The sequence below is a fragment of the Lissotriton helveticus genome, chromosome 6 (genome assembly GCF_964261635.1).
Source record: "Lissotriton helveticus chromosome 6, aLisHel1.1, whole genome shotgun sequence".
Lineage (NCBI taxonomy): Eukaryota > Metazoa > Chordata > Amphibia > Caudata > Salamandridae > Lissotriton > Lissotriton helveticus.
This window is the reverse complement of record NC_136067.1, coordinates 2,121,900,882-2,121,921,928: the sequence shown is the minus strand read 5'-3', so window position 1 is coordinate 2,121,921,928 and position 21,047 is coordinate 2,121,900,882. Positions and strand designations below refer to the sequence as shown.

Here is a 21,047-nt window from a genome sequence, read left to right as displayed (position 1 = left end):
AGCGTAATGCCTATAGCATTGAGGGTCCCACTGCCCTACCATCTAATGCGAGGAGGGGCTGCGCCCCCAGTATTCTGCTTATTCCACGCCCCTATTGCATGCAAGCCCCTCACCGTCTGACTGCTATTTGGGTGCTGTCGCCATGCTGATGGCCCCGCCCTGGCGTAAGTCCTCCAAATCCAAACTTCTGCTAATGTACACCAAGGAGCAGGCAAGTGGGTGGGAACAGGAGGAGAACCATACGTACAGTTCCCTGCCCTCATCGAATAATGGGAATGCCAATGTTTTTTACTACCTTGTAGCCTTTTTGTGCTCTAACCCGGTGCTTCCCCAACTTTTGGAACCACAGCACACTTGTTAGATGATAACTTTAACAACCCGCCTAGCTGCAGTGGCGGTGAGGCGGGCAAATTCTATCTTAACTGAAGCACCCCTCTGTGGTGTGGTATGAACTGCTATGACTGTGCAATCTGAAGCGTGCCTTTGTTTACGGAATGCACATTCGTTGCTGAATTGACCAGACATTTGCACAGACAGTCTTATTGGTAAACTATGGCGAACAAGTTAATGGTGTTAAATCTGGTTTCAGTGAATGTTTGTCTCTTGTGCGTCTACAAGTGAGCACCTAGATTTGTTTTAGAACTGTGCTAAATCTTTTGCTTTCTTTACTGCTGAGTGAGCCCAGTCAAAGAATTGGACCTAGTACAATAGGTTTATCCACGGAATTGATTGCCCTCGACCAGAATGAAAGGCCTACCTGTTCACTGGTTTGCCTCCTAATACCCCTCTACTTGGTGATACGATACATTTTACTCAGCAAGCTGGCAGTCTAGCGTTGCCATTGCCATCACCCAGCCTCTGCCCTTCGTAATCACCCGTCGTCCTCCTGTCTTTTGGCTAAAAGCCATGGGGAGCCTGAAATGCTCTTTAGCCCTCATATCCTCGGCACTCATGCAAACACCACTTACTGTATACTACATAGAAGCTCCCGTTAGTAGCAAGGGTGTGAAAATGTCTTGCTAGAATGGACACAACACACTATTATATGTTTGTGACCGTCCTCACCAAGCTACGTGCCTGGCCAGCTTCTGGCGCTTCTAAATGTGTAGCCTTGAGGAATGTATGTCTGTAGAATTCCAATCTGTCCATTGATTCCCTAAAGGAAATTCCAGAGTGCAGTTGAACCCCTGCTGTTCATCTGATCCTCTTCCAAGGCCTGATTAACTGGTAACAGTATGAGTGCTGTGGGGACCTTTTGTCGACTCTAAAGTTGAAGTTTCATGTTCTGATGCAGTCCCCATTATTGTGGGTCCCACCGGAACCCCTCCGCCTAATGTGTGTGCCTTAGGTACATAGTCCAGCTCACTTGACGCACTTGCGTGTGACTCAAGACAGTCAAGCTCCAACTGAACGTGATGCTGCATAGGGAGTGGGGCATTTCATGCTGTGGCACCCAGCTCTGGAGAGGTATCTGACCACATATAGATGGCCTGGAGGCTATTATAGACTTCCTGCAATTATTCACAGTATCGTATGCTCTCATGTAACTCGCATATTCAATTAATCCCTAGACTCTGCTGTGTTCCCGGAAATCTGGAAAAAAGCCATCGTATTTCCATTACTAAAGAAAGCGGACTCCGACGTCCACAACCGCGCAAACTAACGGTCAATCTCCCAGCTTCCATACCAGTCTAAAGTATAGGAGAAGCTGGTTAACAAACAACTGTCCGACTACCTAGAAACCAATGAGCTCCTGGGCCCATCTCAGACTGTCTTAGAGCCACTAACATCACAGAAGCCACCTTATTGGTGGTCTTAGATAATAACAGATCCCAAATTGCCCAGAGCAAAGCCGCCACCCTGATCCTTCTGGACTTGTCGGCAGCCTTCGATACTGTCTCTCACAGCCTCCTGCTGAGTACCTTACATGAAAAGGGTAAACATTCCAAAGCCCTTCAATGGTTCAGCTCCTTTTTAAGCAACCGAACACAAACAGTGCAAATGGGCCCTTTCACCCTCAACTTAAAAACGATCAATTATAGTGTCCCGCAGGGAGGTTCATTGAGCCCCACCCTCTTCAATGCTGATGTAATTTCTTTGGCCAAAATCAGCAAGAAATGGGGCTTTAACATCTGCTCCTGTGCAGACGACACGCAATTGCTGATAGCCATTGAAGAAAGGCACAAGGAACCAGGAATAACTGCCTTTCAGAAATGGCGACTTGGACGTCAGACCATTGTCTGGAACTGAACGCAGAGAACTCAGAGATCTTACTCTATGGAGGAGCCCACCTAATCTGGGATGCAACCTGGTGGCCCCTATCATTAGGATCTGCCCCTGAGTCCAAACAGGTCATAAAAAACCTGGGCATATTCATCTATAATGCACTAACCATACAGGACCAAGTCTGATCACTGTGTAGGAAACGCTTCACTACACTAAAACTATTAAAAAGACTCTTCGTATGGATCCGGCTGGATTGCAGGAAAACCACCACTCAGGCTTTACTCACAAGCAAATTGGATTACGGGAATGCGCTCTATGTGGGCATGGCAGACTACCGCTTCTCCCATCTGCAGGGAGTCCAGAACGCAGCTGCCCAGCTGGTGGGTAACTAAAGCAAATACAGCCCGTCATCGGAATGCCTGAGGGAGCTCCATTGGCTGCCTGTGCGCCAAAGCGCCAAATTCAAGCTCCTACGCCATGCAGACAAAGCCCTACACCAACACGGCCCCAGACTCCTACAAGATAACATCGAATTCTATGCCCCTACACGGAATTTGAGGGTCATGCTACCAGGCATGGACAATAACAAGATGCATTAAGAAAGCTAGGGCAGGAGGCCACTCTTTCATTTGTCGGCAACCCACTGGAATGAACTACCTCTAGAACTTTGTCTTACCGATGACTATATGTCATTTAGAAGGAAGCTGAAAACATATCTGTTCCTCAGGCTCTAAAAGGCACCCTCATTCAGGTCTTAGGCTTTCTAGCACCGTTATATCCTCCCTGAGGAAGGTTGCGCTTATAAATACAAATACAAAAACCTTCCTGACAATGCTGTCCCCGTGATTCACGGAGAAGTTGGAGGAGATATGTTTTAGTTAAAAAAAGATTGAAATGGACAATTACAACAATAATGTGTTCTACCTAGTGCTCCAGATCTTGCTTTGCTATCTCAGCGCTGGGGGGCCATTGTCTGATTTAAGCAGCCTCCCTCCTAATTTACCCATTTGGGACTGTGACCTCCTGGTGTTGCATGAGGTAGAGATTCAAAAAGGGGGGTGGTGATGGACCGAGTATCTGAGTTAAGCAGAACACTCCTACCCAGTCAAAAGATCAGGGCTTGATCCATCACCGTTTTTTAGCTCACTACACCATCCCAGTTCAGAACCTGGCTACATGCAAATTAGTCTGGCCCTGGCCCAGTGCATCATGGGAACAGGGCAGACCAAACTACCAAGCCAATTCTTTACTGGAAAGGAAACAAGCTTCCGGGGACCGGTTTCTGGCATTTCAGCCGTCGTCAGCCCGGCTTGCTTGAATCCTGATGGTGCAGTGAGCAAGGGACTCATGTCTGAGCATACCCTTCCACACTTGTGGTGGCTAAAACGATTCAAAAAGGGGGGTGGTGATGGACAGAGTATCTGAGTTAAGCAGAACACTCCTACCCAGTCAAAAGATCAGGGCTTGATCCATCACCGTTTTTTAGCTCACTACACCATCCCAGTTCAGAACCTGGCTACATGCAAATTAGTCTGGCCCTGGCCCAGTGCATCATGGGAACAGGGTAGACCAGACTACCAAGCCAATTCTTTACTGGAAAGGAAACAAGCTTCCGGGGACCGGTTTCTGGCATTTCAGCCGTCGTCAGCCCGGCTTGCTTGAATCCTGAGGGTGCAGTGAGCAAGGGACTCATGTCTGAGCATACCCTTCCACACTTGTGGTGGCTAAAACGATTCAAAAAGGGGGGTGGTGATGGACAGAGTATCTGAGTTAAGCAAAACACTCCTACCCAGTCAAAAGATCAGGGCTTGATCCATCACCGTTTTTTAGCTCACTACACCATCCCAGTTCAGAACCTGACTACATGCAAATTAGTCTGGCCCTTGCCCAGTGCATCATGGGAACAGGGCAGACCAAACTACCAAGCCAATTCTTTACTGGAAAGGAAACAAGCTTCCGGGGACCGGTTTCTGGCATTTCAGCCGTCGTCGGCCCGGCTTGCTTGAATCCTGATGGTGCAGTGAGCAAGGAATTCATGTCTGAGCATACCCTTCCACACTTGTGGTGGCTAAAACGATTCAAAAAGGAAGCTTGTTTCCTTTCCAGTAAAGAATTGGCTTGGTAGTTTGGTCTGCCCTGTTCCCATGATGCACTGGGCCAGGGACAGACTAGTTTGCATATAGCCAGGTTCTGAACTGGGATGGTGCAGTGAGCTAAAAAACGGTGATGGATCAAGCCCTGATCTTTTGACGGGGTAGGAGTGTTCTGCTTAATTCAGATACTCTGTCCATCACCACCCCCCTTTTTGAACCGTTTTAGCCACCACAAGTGAGGAAGGGTATGCTCAGATGTGAGTCCCTTGCTCACTGCACCATCAGGATTCAAGCAAGCCGGGCCGAAGACGGCGGCAATGCCAGAAACCGGTCCCCGGAAGCTTGTTTCCTTTCCAGTAAAGAATTGGCTTGGTAGTTTGGTCTGCCCTGTTCCCATGATGCACTGGGCCAGGGACAGACTAGTTTGCATATAGCCAGGTTCTGAACTGGGATGGTGCAGTGAGCTAAAAAACGGTGATGGATCAAGCCCCGATCTTTTGACTGGGTAGGAGTGTTCTGCTTAATTCAGATACTCTGTCCATCACCACCCCCCTTTTTGAACCGTTTTAGCCACCACAAGTGTGGAAGGGTATGCTCAGATGTGAGTCCCTTGCTCACTGCACCATCAGGATTCAAGCAAGCCGGGCCGAAGACGGCTGCAATGCCAGACAACGTTCCCCGGAAGCTTGTTTCCTTTCCAGTAAAGAATTGGCTTGGTAGTTTGGTCTGCCCTGTTCCCATGATGCACTGGGCCAGGGACAGACTAGTTTGCATATAGCCAGGTTCTGAACTGGGATGGTGCAGTGAGCTAAAAACGGTGATGGATCAAGCCCTGATCTTTTGACTGGGTAGGAGTGTTCTGCTTAATTCAGATACTCTGTCCATCACCATCCCCCTTTTTGAACCGTTTTAGCCACCACAGGTGTGGAAGGGTATGCTCAGATGTGAGTCTCTTGCTCACTGCACCATCAGGATTCAAGCAAGCCGGGCCGAAGACGGCTGCAATGGCAGAAACCGGTCCCCGGAAGCTTGTTTCCTTTCCAGTAAAGAATTGGCTTGGTAGTTTGGTCTGCCCTGTTCCCAGGATGCACTGGGCCAGGGACAGACTAGTTTGCATATAGCCAGGTTCTGAACTGGGATGGTGCAGTGAGCTAAAAAACGGTGATGGATCAAGCCCTGATCTTTTGACTGGGTAGGAGTGTTCTGCTTAATTCAGATACTCTGTCCATCACCACCCCCCTTTTTGAACCGTTTTAGCCACCACAAGTGTGGAAGGGTATGCTCAGATGTGAGTCCCTTGCTCACTGCACCATCAGGATTCAAGCAAGCCGGGCCGAAGACGGCTGCAATGCCAGAAACCGGTCCCCGGAAGCTTGTTTCCTTTCCAGTAAATAATTGGCTTGGTAGTTTGGTCTGCCCTGTTCCCATGATGCACTGGGCCAGGGACAGACTAGTTTGCATATAGCCAGGTTCTGAACTGGGATGGTGCAGTGAGCTAAAAAACAGTGATGGATCAAGCCCTGATCTTTTGACTGGGTAGGAGTGTTCTGCTTAATTCAGATACTCTGTCCATCACCACCCCCCTTTTTGAACCGTTTTAGCCACCACAAGTGTGGAAGGGTATGCTCAGATGTGAGTCCCTTGCTCACTGCACAATCAGGATTCAAGCAAGCCGGGCCGAAGACGGCTGCAATGCCAGTAACCGGTCCCCGGAAGCTTGTTTCCTTTCCAGTAAAGAATTGGCTTGGTAGTTTGGTCTGCCCTGTTCCCATGATGCACTGGGCCAGGGACAGACTAGTTTGCATATAGCCAGGTTCTGAACTGGGATGGTGCAGTGAGCTAAAAAACGGTGATAGATCAAGCCCTGATCTTTTGACTGGGTAGGAGTGTTCTGCTTAATTCAGATACTCTGTCCATCACCACCCCCCTTTTTGAACCGTTTTAGCCACCACAAGTGTGGAAGGGTATGCTCAGATGTGAGTCCCTTGCTCACTGCACCATCAGGATTCAAGCAAGCCGGGCCGAAGACGGCTGCAATGCCAGAAACCGGTCCCCGGAAGCTTGTTTCCTTTCCAGTAAAGAATTGGCTTGGTAGTTTGGTCTGCCCTGTTCCCATGATGCACTTGGCCAGGGACAGACTAGTTTGCATATAGCCAGGTTCTGAACTGGGATGGTGCAGTGAGCTAAAAAAACGGTGCTGGATCAAGCCCTGATCTTTTGACTGGGTAGGAGTGTTCTGCTTAATTCAGATACTCTGTCCATCACCACCCCCCTTTTTGAACCGTTTTAGCCACCACAAGTGTGGAAGGGTATGCTCAGATGTGAGTCCCTTGCTCACTGCACCATCAGGATTCAAGCAAGCCGGGCCGAAGACGGCTGCAATGCCTGAAACCGGTCCCCGGAAGCTTGTTTCCTTTCCAGTAAAGAATTGGCTTGGTAGTTTGGTCTGCCCTGTTCCCATGATGCACTGGGCCAGGGACAGACTAGTTTGCATATAGCCAGGTTCTGAACTGGGATGGTGCAGTGAGCTAAAAAACGGTGATGGATCAAGCCCTGATCTTTTGACTGGGTAGGAGTGTTCTGCTTAATTCAGATATTCTGTCCATCACCACCCCCCTTTTTGAACCGCATGAGGTAGAGAGGCTGCACTGAGGGCGGGCATACTTGGTGTAGTGTCCTGTTGGACACGTTCTAGTGTTCAGCAGGAAGCTGTTCTCCCAGCCACTCCCTTGAAGGCTGTACACATATGCACTCCCACACCCATCCATCACGGGTGTCACGAGTGACGTGGGCCGCCAATAAAAGGGCCGGAGTGCATGTGCTTGTGGCCAGTTACTACACTATAGTCACCAGGTGTCTGTGTCCATCATTTGCATAATGTGGGGCTGAGGCACTACACCACATTGGCAACGAGGCGGGTCTGCCCCGCGTGTTTGTGGAGGGAGACACTGCGGGGGATTAGCGGGGCTTTATAATTCCTGCTCGATTGAAGCCTTGATCGCAGTGGAATTAACAGTTAGCCTTTCATAAACAAGTAAAGCGAAGCGACCAGTTTTTTTTATAGCCTCTATCCAAGTATTGTTGTCTTCAGGATGGTGAAACACTGACCTATCAATTGCCCCTTCTGTCCATTCAAGTACTGAGGGTTTATTTTTGTATTCTTCCCACTGTGGCTCTTCAGTCACCAAATGGGCCCATGCAGTTCAGTAGTATTATGTTTGTTATCCTTGTTACTTGGTGGTAGCACAGTCGGAGAGGAGCGTGGTATAGCGCTATTGCCTTTGTCATGGCAATTTATTATAGTAGACTCTGGGACAGGAAAAGGGCTTTATCAAGCTGCTTAGTGACCATGAGTCGGCATTGTAAACAGGACACATCACTCGATGTGTTATCCCGTCACCACAACCAGCAGTGATATCGCACACCACCTCAATCTAAGTATGCGGGCATAGAGTTGATATTAATTGATACGTCTCTTGCGTTTTGTTGCTTGTTCAAAATTTGTACGGTGCTTATATATGTAACCAAAAGAAGCACAAATGATAGACGGGATTCAGAATAAATCAAACATTCACCCCCGTCAAGAGATCTTGTTTACATCCATTGTTCTTTTGCTCACCATGTCACGCCAGTTTAGACCCTGCCATATCCAAACCAATGGCCCTGCTCCTCATGGGAACAGTCCAGCTCGAACTGCAAAGTCAGGTCCTCCCTGGCCCAGAAACAAGCATCCTGGGACCGGTTTAGGGGTATCACCCCTCAGCAGTCAGCTTGAATCCAGTGCACAGTGAACCCGGGACCCACCTCTGGGCATACCCTTGGCCCTTTACATGGTTCCTCCTCAGGGTGGGCTTTCCTATGGTACATTGGCTGTGCGGTAACCTTCTAATAAATGCCTTGTCACTTTCTGTACATTCATACAGTTACTTCATTAAGAACACTTTGTCACATTCTCCAGGAACTCGCCCCGAGTTTTGCAAAGCCATCCCTTGCTTCATCACCCAACTCACCATTGTCTTCGAACACTACATATCCATAGCAGATCTCAACTTCCACATGGAAGACCATAGCGATGCCAGCACTGACAACCTAATAGAAAGCATGAGCATCGGCCTCATCCAACTCATCATCGACACAAAGCACAACGTAGGGCACATGCTTGACTCCATCTTCGTATTCAGCAAAACAATCAAGGACCACCATGACACAGACCTCACCTGGACCAACCACTCCATTGTCCACTTCACCATCACAGGGCACAACACTACAGAAACCAAAACCAAACCACCCAGCACACCTCAGCGCAACTTGAAAACTGTCTCAGATGCGAACTGGAACAACACTCTCCTTGCCAACTGACCACCCGGATCCAGACCTTAAACAGGCCATCAAGAACTTCACAGACTGGATCACCGACTATGTCACCCCCGCCGAGCAAGATCAGAGAATCTGCAAAGTGTGCCAACTTCTTTACCCGGGAACTTCAGACCTCTCAATGAGACTATTGTTGGCTAGAAAGAATATGGAGTACCAGTAAGGATACAGTATACTACACCACCTTCAGAACAGTGATCAACCACTACCACCTCTTCCTTAAAGAAGCGAAAAAGAGTGCTCTCACATGTTGCATAGAGATCAGCTCAAACCACAACAATGAGCTCTTCGCCATCGTTAGGGAATTCAGCAACCCTGCGTCCACTGAGAATATCATAACTCCCTTCTGGGATCTGTGGGACATGCTTGCTGACTACTTCCATTAGAAGATTGCAGTCATCTACAGGGACTTTGAATCTCAGCTCTCCGCGAGTGACAGCCTCGACTTCCTCTCACCCACCAAGACTGGTGTCTTGTGCATTGCACAAGACACCCTCTATAATGAAGTACTCTGGGGTACCCACTGATCCATGCCCCCACCTTATCTTTAATCTCATGAGCAAGGTTATCAGCTTACAGCTCACAAAACCACTGAACAGATCCATAGCCATGGACTCCTTCCCGGAAGAGTGGTAACACGCAGAAGTGAAACCCCTCCTGAAAAAACCTTCAGCAGACCTAGAGCAGCTGAAGAACTCGCGACTGATACTCCTGCTCTCGTTCCCGGCCAAAGTCTTCGACAGGTCGATCAAAAGGCAGGTGACCAGACACCAGGAGCACAACCTCCTTGACTCCTCCCAGTTCGGCTGCAAAGCACAGACAGCAGCCATAGATGACATCAGAGCCCTCCACGAGACTGCAGCCCTCATCTTCCTTGACCTGTCAGCTGCCTTCAACATGGTCTCCCACCAGATCCTGATCGACAAGCACACCAGATCAGAATCCAAGGAAATGCCCTCAAATGGATCGCATTCTACTCCCGCCCAACTTCTGAACCCAAGGACATCATCTGCAGCACCCCACAAGGATCCTCAGTTAGCCCCCCCTTCTTCTACACTTACATGACACCCCTATCCAACATTGTTAGTTTGCACGGGCTGAAGGTCATCTTCAACACCGACTAGACCCACCTCACTACCTCCAGAGACAACTTACATAGGTGACCGGCCAACATCACCGACTGGATGAAGCACAACTGCCTAAAACTGAACACGGACAAGACAGAAGTCCTCATCTTCAGTAACCACGTATCTCCTTGAAGCAACGCATCGGGGTAAGTAAAATCTGGCTTCTTCCCCTCCCCTACCGACCATGCCCGGTGACTCCAGCATTGTCCTGGACAACAAGCTCTCTTTGAAGAAGCAAATCAACATGATCTTTAGATGGCTCTCCACCAGACACCTGCAGTTCGCCTCCCTCTTCCTAGCTGAAACTCCGAGAGTCTAAAGCACCTGGCACGGAGGCCGCGGTTACTCCCACCTGGCAGCAAAGACCTGGAATTAACTCCCCCCTGCACCTGAGATCTGCCTCATCACTGAATCTGGAAAGGACTCAAGACCTGGCTGTTCAACCGATAGGCCCTTCCGGACAAAAATTCCTTATGCAGCACCTTGAAAACCTCACTGATGATTTGCTGCGCTTAATACCCATTTATTGATGGAGTCTGTACATTCATATAGATTTTTCTCAGTGGGGATTTTCTGATGCGGTTTTAATTCTCCCTTGCCAATACATGCCTTGCTAAATTCAGTGCGGTCTTCACGGTTGACTTTTGATGTCGAGTTAGCTCTCCATTTATGAATGCGTGGTCACATTCAATACATTTATAGAGTTTCTCTCCTGTGTGAACATTCTGATATATTAAATCAAATCAAATCAAGCTTTATTCGGGTGTAAGAAGAGCAGCCATAAAAGAACAATAAAATTCATTTACAAAAACATTTTTCCGTAAAATTGTTTTTCATTAAGAAGACAGCTAGTAAAAGCAAGGGTAGACACACTACAAGTTAAAATTTCGTGCTGTGCATCAAATAATTTCATTTACGTATAAAGTACAGGTTCACCCGAAAACAAGCTATTCGATGGATGATTAGGATAAGAAATTTTTGCGTGTTTGAGAAAAAGCTAAAAACAAGTAAAAAAATTTCCAGAAATTGATTCCATATGAAGGGTTACAGTACTAACAGTCGTGAACAGTGGCTAGTTGGGGATGGGGTACAATCCTAGATCATCTCAGGTTCTGCCTGTGTTTGGTAACTAGCTTTAAGAAGGTCGCAACCCTTCGAGCAAAGGGTTCGGCGTCTAGGAATTGGAGAGCAAGATAAGCCGGGCGGCACCTGCGGAGGCCCAAAATCTTGAGTATTGGCAGAAGCCAATGGTGCCTCAGCTCTTGAATAGAATTTACAGAAAAGTGTGATGTGGATTGTCGATTGGGGGGAGCGGTCATCACAAGGACAAGCTTGAAGAGGTTTTTTCCAGGTGTTAATTTGAGGAGAGGTAACCAGGTGGTGAAAGCTGTCTAGTCTGAACCTGGTTAATAGGAATCTCTCGTAGCCCGTGGAGTTGTATGTTAAATAGGGCTGATATATTACATTTTGTTTGTAATCGATCCCTTGTCACATTCTTTTCATTAATAAGGGTTCTCCCTAGTGTGTATTTGTTTATGCTGCATTAGCTTAGTCTTCCTGTGGGAGACTTTATTAAACTCTGTACATACATTGGATTTCTTGCCATGTAGATGTTCAGATTTTGCTTCAGTTTTCCATTTATTATGAATGCTTTGTGGTATTCAGGACATACATATATTTTCTCCCATGTGTGAACTTCCTGATCTTGTATTACATTTTGCTTTGTAATTAATCTCTTGTCACATTCTGTAAATTCATGTGGTTTCTCCCCAGTGTGGACACTGATATTACTTTAACTCTCCCTTTATAATAAATACCTTGTCACATGCAGTGCAGTTGAATGGTCACCCTCCATTTGGAATAAATGTTTTGTTACATTTTGTTCAATTATGTGGTTTCTTTCATGTGTGAATATTCTGATAGATTTTTAAACTTTGCTTTGTAATAACTGCTAAGTCACATTTAGTACAGCCATATCATTTCTCACCAGTGTGGAATTTCTGATGTAGTATTTATCTTTGCCTAGTAATAAATGTATTTTTGCATTATGTACATTTATAAGGTTTCTCTCCTACGTGGACTATCTGATGCTGCATAAGATGCGACTTTCTAATAAATGCCTTCTCACATTAAGTGCAGTTGAATAGTCTATTTCTGGTGTGGATTTTCTAATGTTGCTTCAGCTCTCCATTGGTTATAAATGCTTTGTCACATTCAGTGCATTCATATAGTTTCTCCTCCGTGGAGATTTTCTGAAGTAGCGTTAGCCCTCTCTTTGTTATAAATGCTTTGTCACCTTCTGTACATTGATGTGGTTTCTCCCCAAAGTGGACTTTCTGATGTTCCATTAGATGTGACTTTCTGATGAATGCCTGGTCACATTCTGTACATTGGTCAGGTTTCTCCCCAGTGTGGATTTTCTGATGTCGCTTTAGGTTTGCATTTGCTATAAATTCTTTGTCACATTCTGTACATTTATATGGTTTCTCCCCAGTGTGGATTTTCTGATGTAGCTTTAGGTTTCCATTTGCTATAAATACTTTGTCACATTCTGTACATTTATATGGTTTCTCCCCAGTGTGGATTTTCTGATGTACCTTTAGGTTTCCCTTTGCTATAAATACTTTGTCACATTCTGTACATTTATATGGTCTCTCCCCAGTGTGGATTTTCTGATGTAGCTTTAGCGCTCCAAGTGTTATAAATGCCTTATCACATTCTGTACATTCATATGGTTTCTCCCCAGTGTGGATTTTCTGATGTCGCTTTAGCTTTACATTTTCTATAAATGCTTTGTCACATTCTGTACATTTATATGCTTTCTCCCCAGTGTGGATTTTCTGATGTCGCTTTAGCTTTACATTTTCTACAAATGCTTTGTCACAGTCTGTACATTTATATGGTTTTTCCCCAGTGTGGATTTTCTGATGTAGCTTTAGATCTCCATTTCTTGTAAATGCTTTGTCACATTCTGTACATTTATATGGTTTGTCGCCTGTGTGGATTTTCTGGTGTTGCTTTAGGTTTCCATTTGATATAAATACTTTGTCACATTCTGTACATTTATATGGGTTCTCCCCAGTGTGGATTTTCTGGTGTTGCTTTAGCGTTCGATTTGCTATAAATACTTTGTCACATTCTGTACATTTATATGGTTGTTCCCCAGTGTGGATTTTCTGATGTAGTTTTAGAAATACATTTTGTGTAAATGCTTTGTCACATTCTGTACATTTATATGGTTTCTCCCCAGTGTGGATTCTGTGATGTAGCTTTAGATCTCCATTTCTTGTAAATGCTTTGTCACATTCTGTACATTTATATGGTTTCTCGCCAGTGTGGATTTTCTGGTGTTGCTTTAGCATTCCATTTGATATAAATACTTTGTCACATTCTGCACATTTATATGGTTTCTCCCCAGTGTGGATTTTCTGGTGATAGTTTAGCTCTCCAAGTGTTATAAATGCCTTATCACATTCTGTACATTTATATGGTTTCTCCCCAGTGTGGATTTTGTGATGTCGTTTTAGCTCTCCAAGTGTTATAAATGCCTTATCACATTCTATACATTTATATGGTTTCTCCCCAGTGTGGATTTTCTGATGATCCATTAGATGTGACTTTCTAATGAATGCTTTGTCACATTCTGTACATTTATATGGTTTCTCCCCAGTGTGGATTTTTTGGTGTTGGTTTAGCTCTCCAAGTGTTATAAATGCCTTATCACATTCTATACATTTATATGGTTTCTCCCCAGTGTGGATTTTGTGATGTCGTTTTAGTTGATCACTTACTACAAATGCTTTGTCACATTCTATACATTTATACAGTCCCTCCCCGGTATGCATTTGTGGATGCTGCTTTAGGTTTTTATTCTTTATGAACACTTTATTACAGTCAATACATTCATATGGTTTCTATCCGGTGTGGATTTTGTAATGCTGCCTTAGATTCTTCTTCCTATGGAACACTTTATTACATTCTGTACATATACATGGTTTCTGGTGGACACTCTGATGCTACATTAGGTCTTTCATTGCAAAAAAAATGTTTCCACAATCAGTCAATCAATATGGTTCTTCTCCAGTATGATTTTCTGATGTTGCACTTGCTCTTTCTCTCCCTAATAAATGTGTTGTCACTTTCTAGATATTCATACGGTTTCTCTTCTGTGTGTTCTTTCTGATCCAGGATAGCGCTTCAGTCGTAATGAGAACCTTATCAGACTTGCTTCAGTATGTCAGTGTGTTATTTCGTCAATGTAAACCAGGTGATCCCTAAGAGTCAAGTACAGACCACATTGGGCAGTTTGGGTTTTCTGCTGTAGAAACAGACTTTGGCGAGGCATTAGCCTTCAAGGGAAGAATTTTCGAGGTGCACTGTTTTTACATCACTTCCTACACAAGTGATGTTTAATGGAGAAGTGTGGCTCAATGGTTAGAGCGGCAGACCCTGATGCAGAGGTCTGGCCCGGGACCAGGGTTCAATTCCTGCTTTGGCGGCCCTTGGACTCAATTTCCCGGGACCTGATAATTCTCGCCTCGGTGCCTCTTCTAATCATAGGTCCCACTCTGCAACTCTGGGCAATAGCTTGCTTAATCTCCACAACGGCCCCAACAGCGCTAGGATGCCTGGCTTCACCTTGGGGGTGCCCAGGAGTGGACAATCCACATGAAAACCAGGAAGGGTTCCACAGCGGTATGAATACAGCGCTACGAGACCCCTGGGTAGCAGTGCGCTCTACAAGTACAAACAAACACATTTAATGCCTTCACCTTTTTTGTTCGTTACTGCATTTATTTCACCTGTTGGAAGAAAAAAAAAACACTGGATAAGCTTAAATGGCAGGTCCATCACGAAACTCTATTGGCATTTAATGAGACATTTAATTGACCACAGAGACAAGTGCACTGAAGAAATTCTAGATTACACTTTCAATGTTTTTCCCATATCTCCTACACCCAACATCACAGCCTTTCTAAAATGGAGCTCAACGGCACGCACACTTTCAGAATTATCTACCCTCCCTCACTCACCAAAAAAGCCACTAAACGTTTTAAACATAACTTCTTGAGATCGCCCCCTGAAACACCCTTTGCCGACACCTACTTCTCACCGGGCAATGGAGCCCCGAATACTGATATCATCTTCCACACCTCACGCAGAGCCCAATGGAGAAAAGTGTTCCTATCTCTACTCACCGTCTCCACCACCAGGAAAACAACTCATGGCCTAACTCTCTCTATCACACCTTCCCACCTCTTCCCTGGCAGGACCACCATTACTATCTACAATAACGGGATTGTCCTAATTCAATCCACGGATAAGAACCTGGAACTACTAGACAACCTGTTCCCCAAGTTCATAGAACACCTCTCCAAGCTGCGGACCCCTACCCAGAACTCCACCAGCACTACCACCCCTGACGTCGCAGCCCCCACCTACAACATCTATACCCCTAGCACCCCAGTATATGACCCACCTGCGGTTAACGCCCCACACTCCCCAAGAATAGTCACAAATGTCCCCACCTCATATACTAGCCGCCCGTCTAACAGGCCCACTCGTACCCCCACTCACACCCCCTCCATCCCTCTCCCCCCTGACATAACACCTACTCACAACACGCCACCATCTGAACACACCATCGCCCGGAGCTTATCCACCCCCTCCTCCCCTCGGCAGACCCCTCTCCCTCCCCAGCTCACTCCCCACTCCCACCCACGAGTCTCTCACACCTGACACAATAACTCTCACTCACAAGCCACCATCTGAACATACCACCATTTGGAGTTTATCCACCCCCCACTCCCATCCCCCCCACGGCGGACACCTCTCCCTCCCCAGCTCCCTCCCCACCCTCACCCAAGACACTCTCACCCTCCCAACAAAAGATACAGAACACACCGCCTCCCTTACCTTAGCATCCCCCTCTCTCCCACCTCCTATTCTCAGCCCTCACTACCCCCTGTCTCCCCCACTGTCTTCAGCCTTCACTCACTCTTCTACCCACCGACACCGTCTCCCACTGACGTCACTACGTATGCCTCTCAACAACCGCCCATTTCACCTACTTCACCCACACCCCTCGCCCACAAAAAGGCCCCCACTTTGAATGCCATCCCACTCTTTAGCACTGCAGAACACTCCAACAACACCAGCATATCCACCCCCTCGATACCCTGCCTGCTTTCCAACGCACTACTCAACGAGTCACCAATGGCTCTCACCACAAACCCCATCCCCAATACACCTCCTGACCAGACTTTATCCACCCTCCAGCAAGTCAAAGAGGATATTCTACAAATCAAAAAAGATGTCCACGCAATCAAAGAGCTTCTCTCCTCACAGCCCAGTCTACCTCCAACCATCCCTCTACCCTACAAACGACGCACCCTCCCTACATACCCTCGCCTCCAACGACACCCGCGATGGCCGACTATCCCCGTTTGCACTAACGCCCACCGCCCCCGTCGTGTCCTCAACCCATTGTCGGACCGTGAATTAGGCTCTCTACTACGCTCTTATGGCCCAGGTCCGGTAAAACACATATCCAACGCACACATCCCCATACCCACAATTCTTACAAACCCTCTGAGGCTCCCAACACTCAACAATAGAGGTTCCGTCCCTAACAACCTCAGAAAAGTTCCCCTCACACTAGAAAGCTCGACCACCCTTCTCTCTCCCAAACTCAAATGCATCCTACTCAATTGCAGATCGGCCCAGAGACACTCCTCCGACATCGCTGATCTCGTCTCAGCTAGGGATCTGGACCTAGCTATTCTAACGGAAACGTGGCTTACTGAAGCCTCTACCCCGATTATGGACATACTAGTCCCCCCCAATTATCACATCATTAGGCTGGACAGGTCTCCTGGCAAGACGGGCGGAGGAATTGCATGCATTTTTAGGAGCAACCTCTCCGTTACTAAAATCACCCCCCCCCCCCCCCTCTCCTCCAGTGAACTCCTCTGCCTCGACATCACCAGCGAGGGCATACAAGCTTGTGCTCTACATCTCATCTATCACCCGCCTGGTGACAATCTCATTTTCACTCAACAACTCATGGACATGATCACTTCCAATGGCGGTCGGCAGACAACCCAAGTCTTCCTGGGTAACTTCAATCTTCACTGGAACGATCAGAAAGACACAGTGGTAAATAGTCTCAAAACTTTCCTTAATGCGCTTGATCTCACCCAAATATGCGATAGGCCAACACACGACAAAGGCTCGATACTCGATCTCATCATTGCCAAAGAGAACTCAACACAACTGGAGGCGATTCAACCCTGCGACTGGTCTGATCACCACATTATCACCTTCTTTATCAATGAAAAAGTTAAACCTATCCCAGCTCAACCAATCAAATCCAAAACATGGAAAAGGAACATGAAGAACCTTAACCCCTCTACCCTGCCCCCCCACATCGGCAATCTCCTCCTCCCCCCTTCAGGTGCCTCGGATGTTCAATCACTGATGGACCACTACCTTGACTCTATGAACACAGTAGTCAATGAAGTCGCCCCACTGCAACTGAAGAGAGTCTCCACCAAAACTTCTAACCCCTGGTATGATGATAGACTCAATGACGACAGGCGTACTATGCGAATGGCAGAGCGCACCTGGAGATCGGACCCTTCAGCACTGCACCTAAAAAGACTTAAGAACAAGAGAAACGCCTACTTTAGGAAAATAAAGTGCACAAAGGCGGACTTCTTTAGCCGCCAGTTGGACCAAGCAAAAAACAGGCCAAGAAAGCTATTCGAACTAATCAAGACCCAAACAAAGACTCAACCCCTACAATCAAACAGCACAACAAGCGACACCCCACACTGTGAAGCCTTCTCTGCTTTCTTTAAGCTAAAGACTGACAACATAAGAAATGACCTCATCATGGATGTAAGTCGATTCCCCAACAACACCAGAATGTCTTACACTCAACCTAAAAACAAGGCATCTTGGCTGTACTTTGATACCTACTCGGAAGAAGCAATACGCAAACTGCTCGGCACCTTGAAGCCCTCTAATCACCTCACAGACCCCCTACCTGCTAATGCTGTAAAAGACTTCATCCCCTTGCTCCTCCCTCTCTGGACCAAAATCATCAACAGCTCCCTGCAACAAGGCATCATTCCGGACTCCCTCAAGGTGGGCAAGTCACGCCTATACTCAAGAAACCTACAGCTGATCCGTCTGACCTAAACAATTACCGGCCCATCACCAATATCCCCACCCTGGCCAAACTGCTGGAAAAATGTGTCCAACTACAACTAACTAAACACATTGACCAATTTGACCTCCTCAACCCTCATCAATCAGGCTTCCGAGCGAAACATAGCACGGAAACAGCTATGACACACATAAATGATGACGCCCTCCAAATTCTAGATCGCAATGAGTCCTGCCTCCTCATCCTTCTTGACCTCTCGTCAGCATTTGACACGGTCAAACATGAGAACTTGCTGGAGCTGCTAAGCACTAGAATGGGTCTATCGGGAACTGTTCTCAAATGTTTTTCGTCCTTCCTTCACAATCGGTCACAGAAGTTCAAGATCGACAATGTGCTATCCACACCTGTGCCTGCAGATCTGGGTGTTCCACAAGGATCCTCCCTCTCCCCCACACTGTTCAACCTCGTCATGGAACCGCTCGCCACCTTACTCCAAGCTTTCAATGTCCAATTCCATATGTACGCCGATGACACACAACTCTACCTAAAGCTACAATCTCCGGAAGATATCAAACATCTGAATTCCACGCTTATTAACACTCAATCTTGGCTGGCAGATAATCACCTCAAACTAAATGCTCTGAAAACCGAGTTCCTACTCATCTCACCCCCGGCGAAAACTTCCACCACCCAAACATGGCTCAATAACCTAACAGCACTTAATGTCCAACCTACCATCGTGGACTCGGCGAAATCCCTAGGCATCACACTCGACGCCAAGCTCAACATGCAGCAGCACGTCAGCAAAGCCACAAAAGCAGCTAATTTCCAAATCAACACATTGAGGAAAATTAAACCTTTCCTCCCTGCCGAAGACTTCCAAACTGCTGTACAAGCTCTAGTCATCCCTCGAATAGACTACGGAATTGTGGCCCTCAGCGGACTCCCGCTAGCCACAACTGCACCCTTAAGAGCCTCCCTGAACGCTGCAGCAAGACTCATTACTGGCTCAAGAAAACATTTGCATATATCCCCAGACTTAAAGTCTCTAAAATGGCTGCCTTTGGAAGCCAGAATACAGCTAAAAATTGCAGTTATGACACACGCGGCCGTGCACCACAATGCACCCAACTACCTCGCTCAAAAGTTGTCTATCTCAGGAGGTTCGAGGTCCAATAGAAGCACAAAAAACCTACTCTTGAAACCTTGTAGATTCCGGAAAGAGAAAACATACAAGCGTTCCTTCTCTGGAATGGCACCCAGGATTTGGAACGTGCTCCCGCCTGAAACTAGGCGGATCTCCTCCACTGTACTCTTCAAGAAAGAGGTGAAAACCATCCTTCTGGCCAAGATCTCCTGAACATGATTGGTGCTGGATCAGAGACTCTGCATTGCTTAGTATCACTGTTCACCTTGTCCTCTGGCACTATACCTCTAACTTGATGTTGTCACTACCAATATTTGATACACGTTGATTCACTCTCCAGATGCCCCCACTCAGTGTTCTCGCTACACTAAGACTTTGGTATAAGCCATCCACACACCCAAGGAGCACCTGAACACCCCTGTAGTGGGATCAATGACTTGTGCCGTCTTATATTACTTGTTTACCTGACTGTATTTTGATATGTTTTATATATGTTACTATTACCCCACCATGTTAGCGACTACTATACTGCTCCCATTATCTCTGTTCACTCCTACTGCCCCTACCCTGTCTTTGTGAAGCGCTCTGATATCTGTAAGGATCTTGTTCGCGCTATATAAAACTTTGAATAAATAAATAAATAAATAAATGTAAAGATGCAATAGGCAGAGCAAGGGAATACGATCCTTCCTTGACGCCCTCCTATCGCAGAGTGTAGACTCAAGGAGAAACCAAGACTCCAGTTGAGTCTTTTGTCAGCGGTTCTGTGTAGATCCATAAGTGGATTTGATGGGGCCAGAGACTCCGCATTTACATCCAAATGTGCCTTTGATGTGAGGGAAACTTCAAAGAGTGGTTCTGAAGTGCACCAGTATCTCTTCCAATCCCAGCACTCACTCCAGACTACCAAAGGGAGTTATCATTCCTTTGTATGGGTTCCATCTACTACCCTGTGAAAGGTAAGAGTGGGCCCCTTCCTCCCATCTGCCCAGAAAAATCCATTGGGATGCAGATGGATGCAGATAAGTGCAAAATCACACCCAACCCTTGCAGTGTCTGTAGCTCTCTAGAAGGAATACACAAAGGGGTCGGTCGCCTAGGCCTGACGTGTATTAGAGACAGGGTGTAAGGCACATAAAGAAGTACAAGCAGAGAAAAGTCCACTTTCTAAAAGTAGCTTTTCTAAAATAGTAATGTTAAATCAGACTTTACCAGTGAAGAGGATTTATCATTACCATTGCAAAGATATAAAACATGAAACCGCTACTCCTTTCCAATCAGGAATTACAGATTAAAGGTATTCTAAGGAATTCCCAGTTCTAGCCAATGAGGGGAGTAGGCCTTACAGCAGTGAAAAAGTAATTTAGCTGTTTGTCACTACCAGGACATGAAAAAACATAGAAGTATATGTTCTGCCTTTTACTCACATAGCGTCTCGCACTTTGGGTTACCAAGGGCCTTCCTTAGGGGTGACTTATATGTAACAAAAGGGGAGTTTTAGGCTTGGCAAGTAGCTTTAAATGCCAAGTCGAAGTGGCAGTAAACTTCACACACAGGCACGGCAGTGCCAGGCCTGAGACATGGTTTCAGGCTGCATATGTGGATGGCACGGTCAGTGCTGCAGCCCACTAGTAGCAAATAATTAGCAGGCTCTGGGCACCTGTAGTGCACTTTACTAGGGGCTTATAAGCAAATTAAATATGCCAAGTGAGTGTGAGCTCATGTTACCATGTTTAGGGGAGAGATCAACACTTTATCACTGATTGGCATTGGTAGCGGGTGCAGAGTCCTAAAGTCAGCAAAAACTAGCACAGAAAATGGAGGGAGGCAGGTAAATAATTAGGGAAAGACCACCCTATGGCTGTCAGGTCTAACAGAGCCTTTTCAAGTGACTGGACCACACAACA

General features: G+C 46.6%; 1 protein-coding gene across 2 annotated transcripts in view; it reads right to left on the bottom strand.

Moving 5' to 3' along the window:
- Window positions 1-10,558: 10,558 nt before the first annotated feature.
- Window positions 10,559-21,047, bottom strand: part of LOC144764099 (uncharacterized) — a 92,488-nt gene continuing 81,999 nt past the window's right edge. For both annotated transcript variants that reach the window (XM_078650264.1, XM_078650265.1), the window contains exon 2: window positions 10,559-14,622. In XM_078650264.1, the coding sequence (XP_078506390.1) occupies window positions 11,989-13,665 (1,677 nt within the window). In that variant the 5' untranslated portion in view covers window positions 13,666-14,622 and the 3' untranslated portion in view covers window positions 10,559-11,988. The remainder of the gene's footprint in view (window positions 14,623-21,047) is intronic.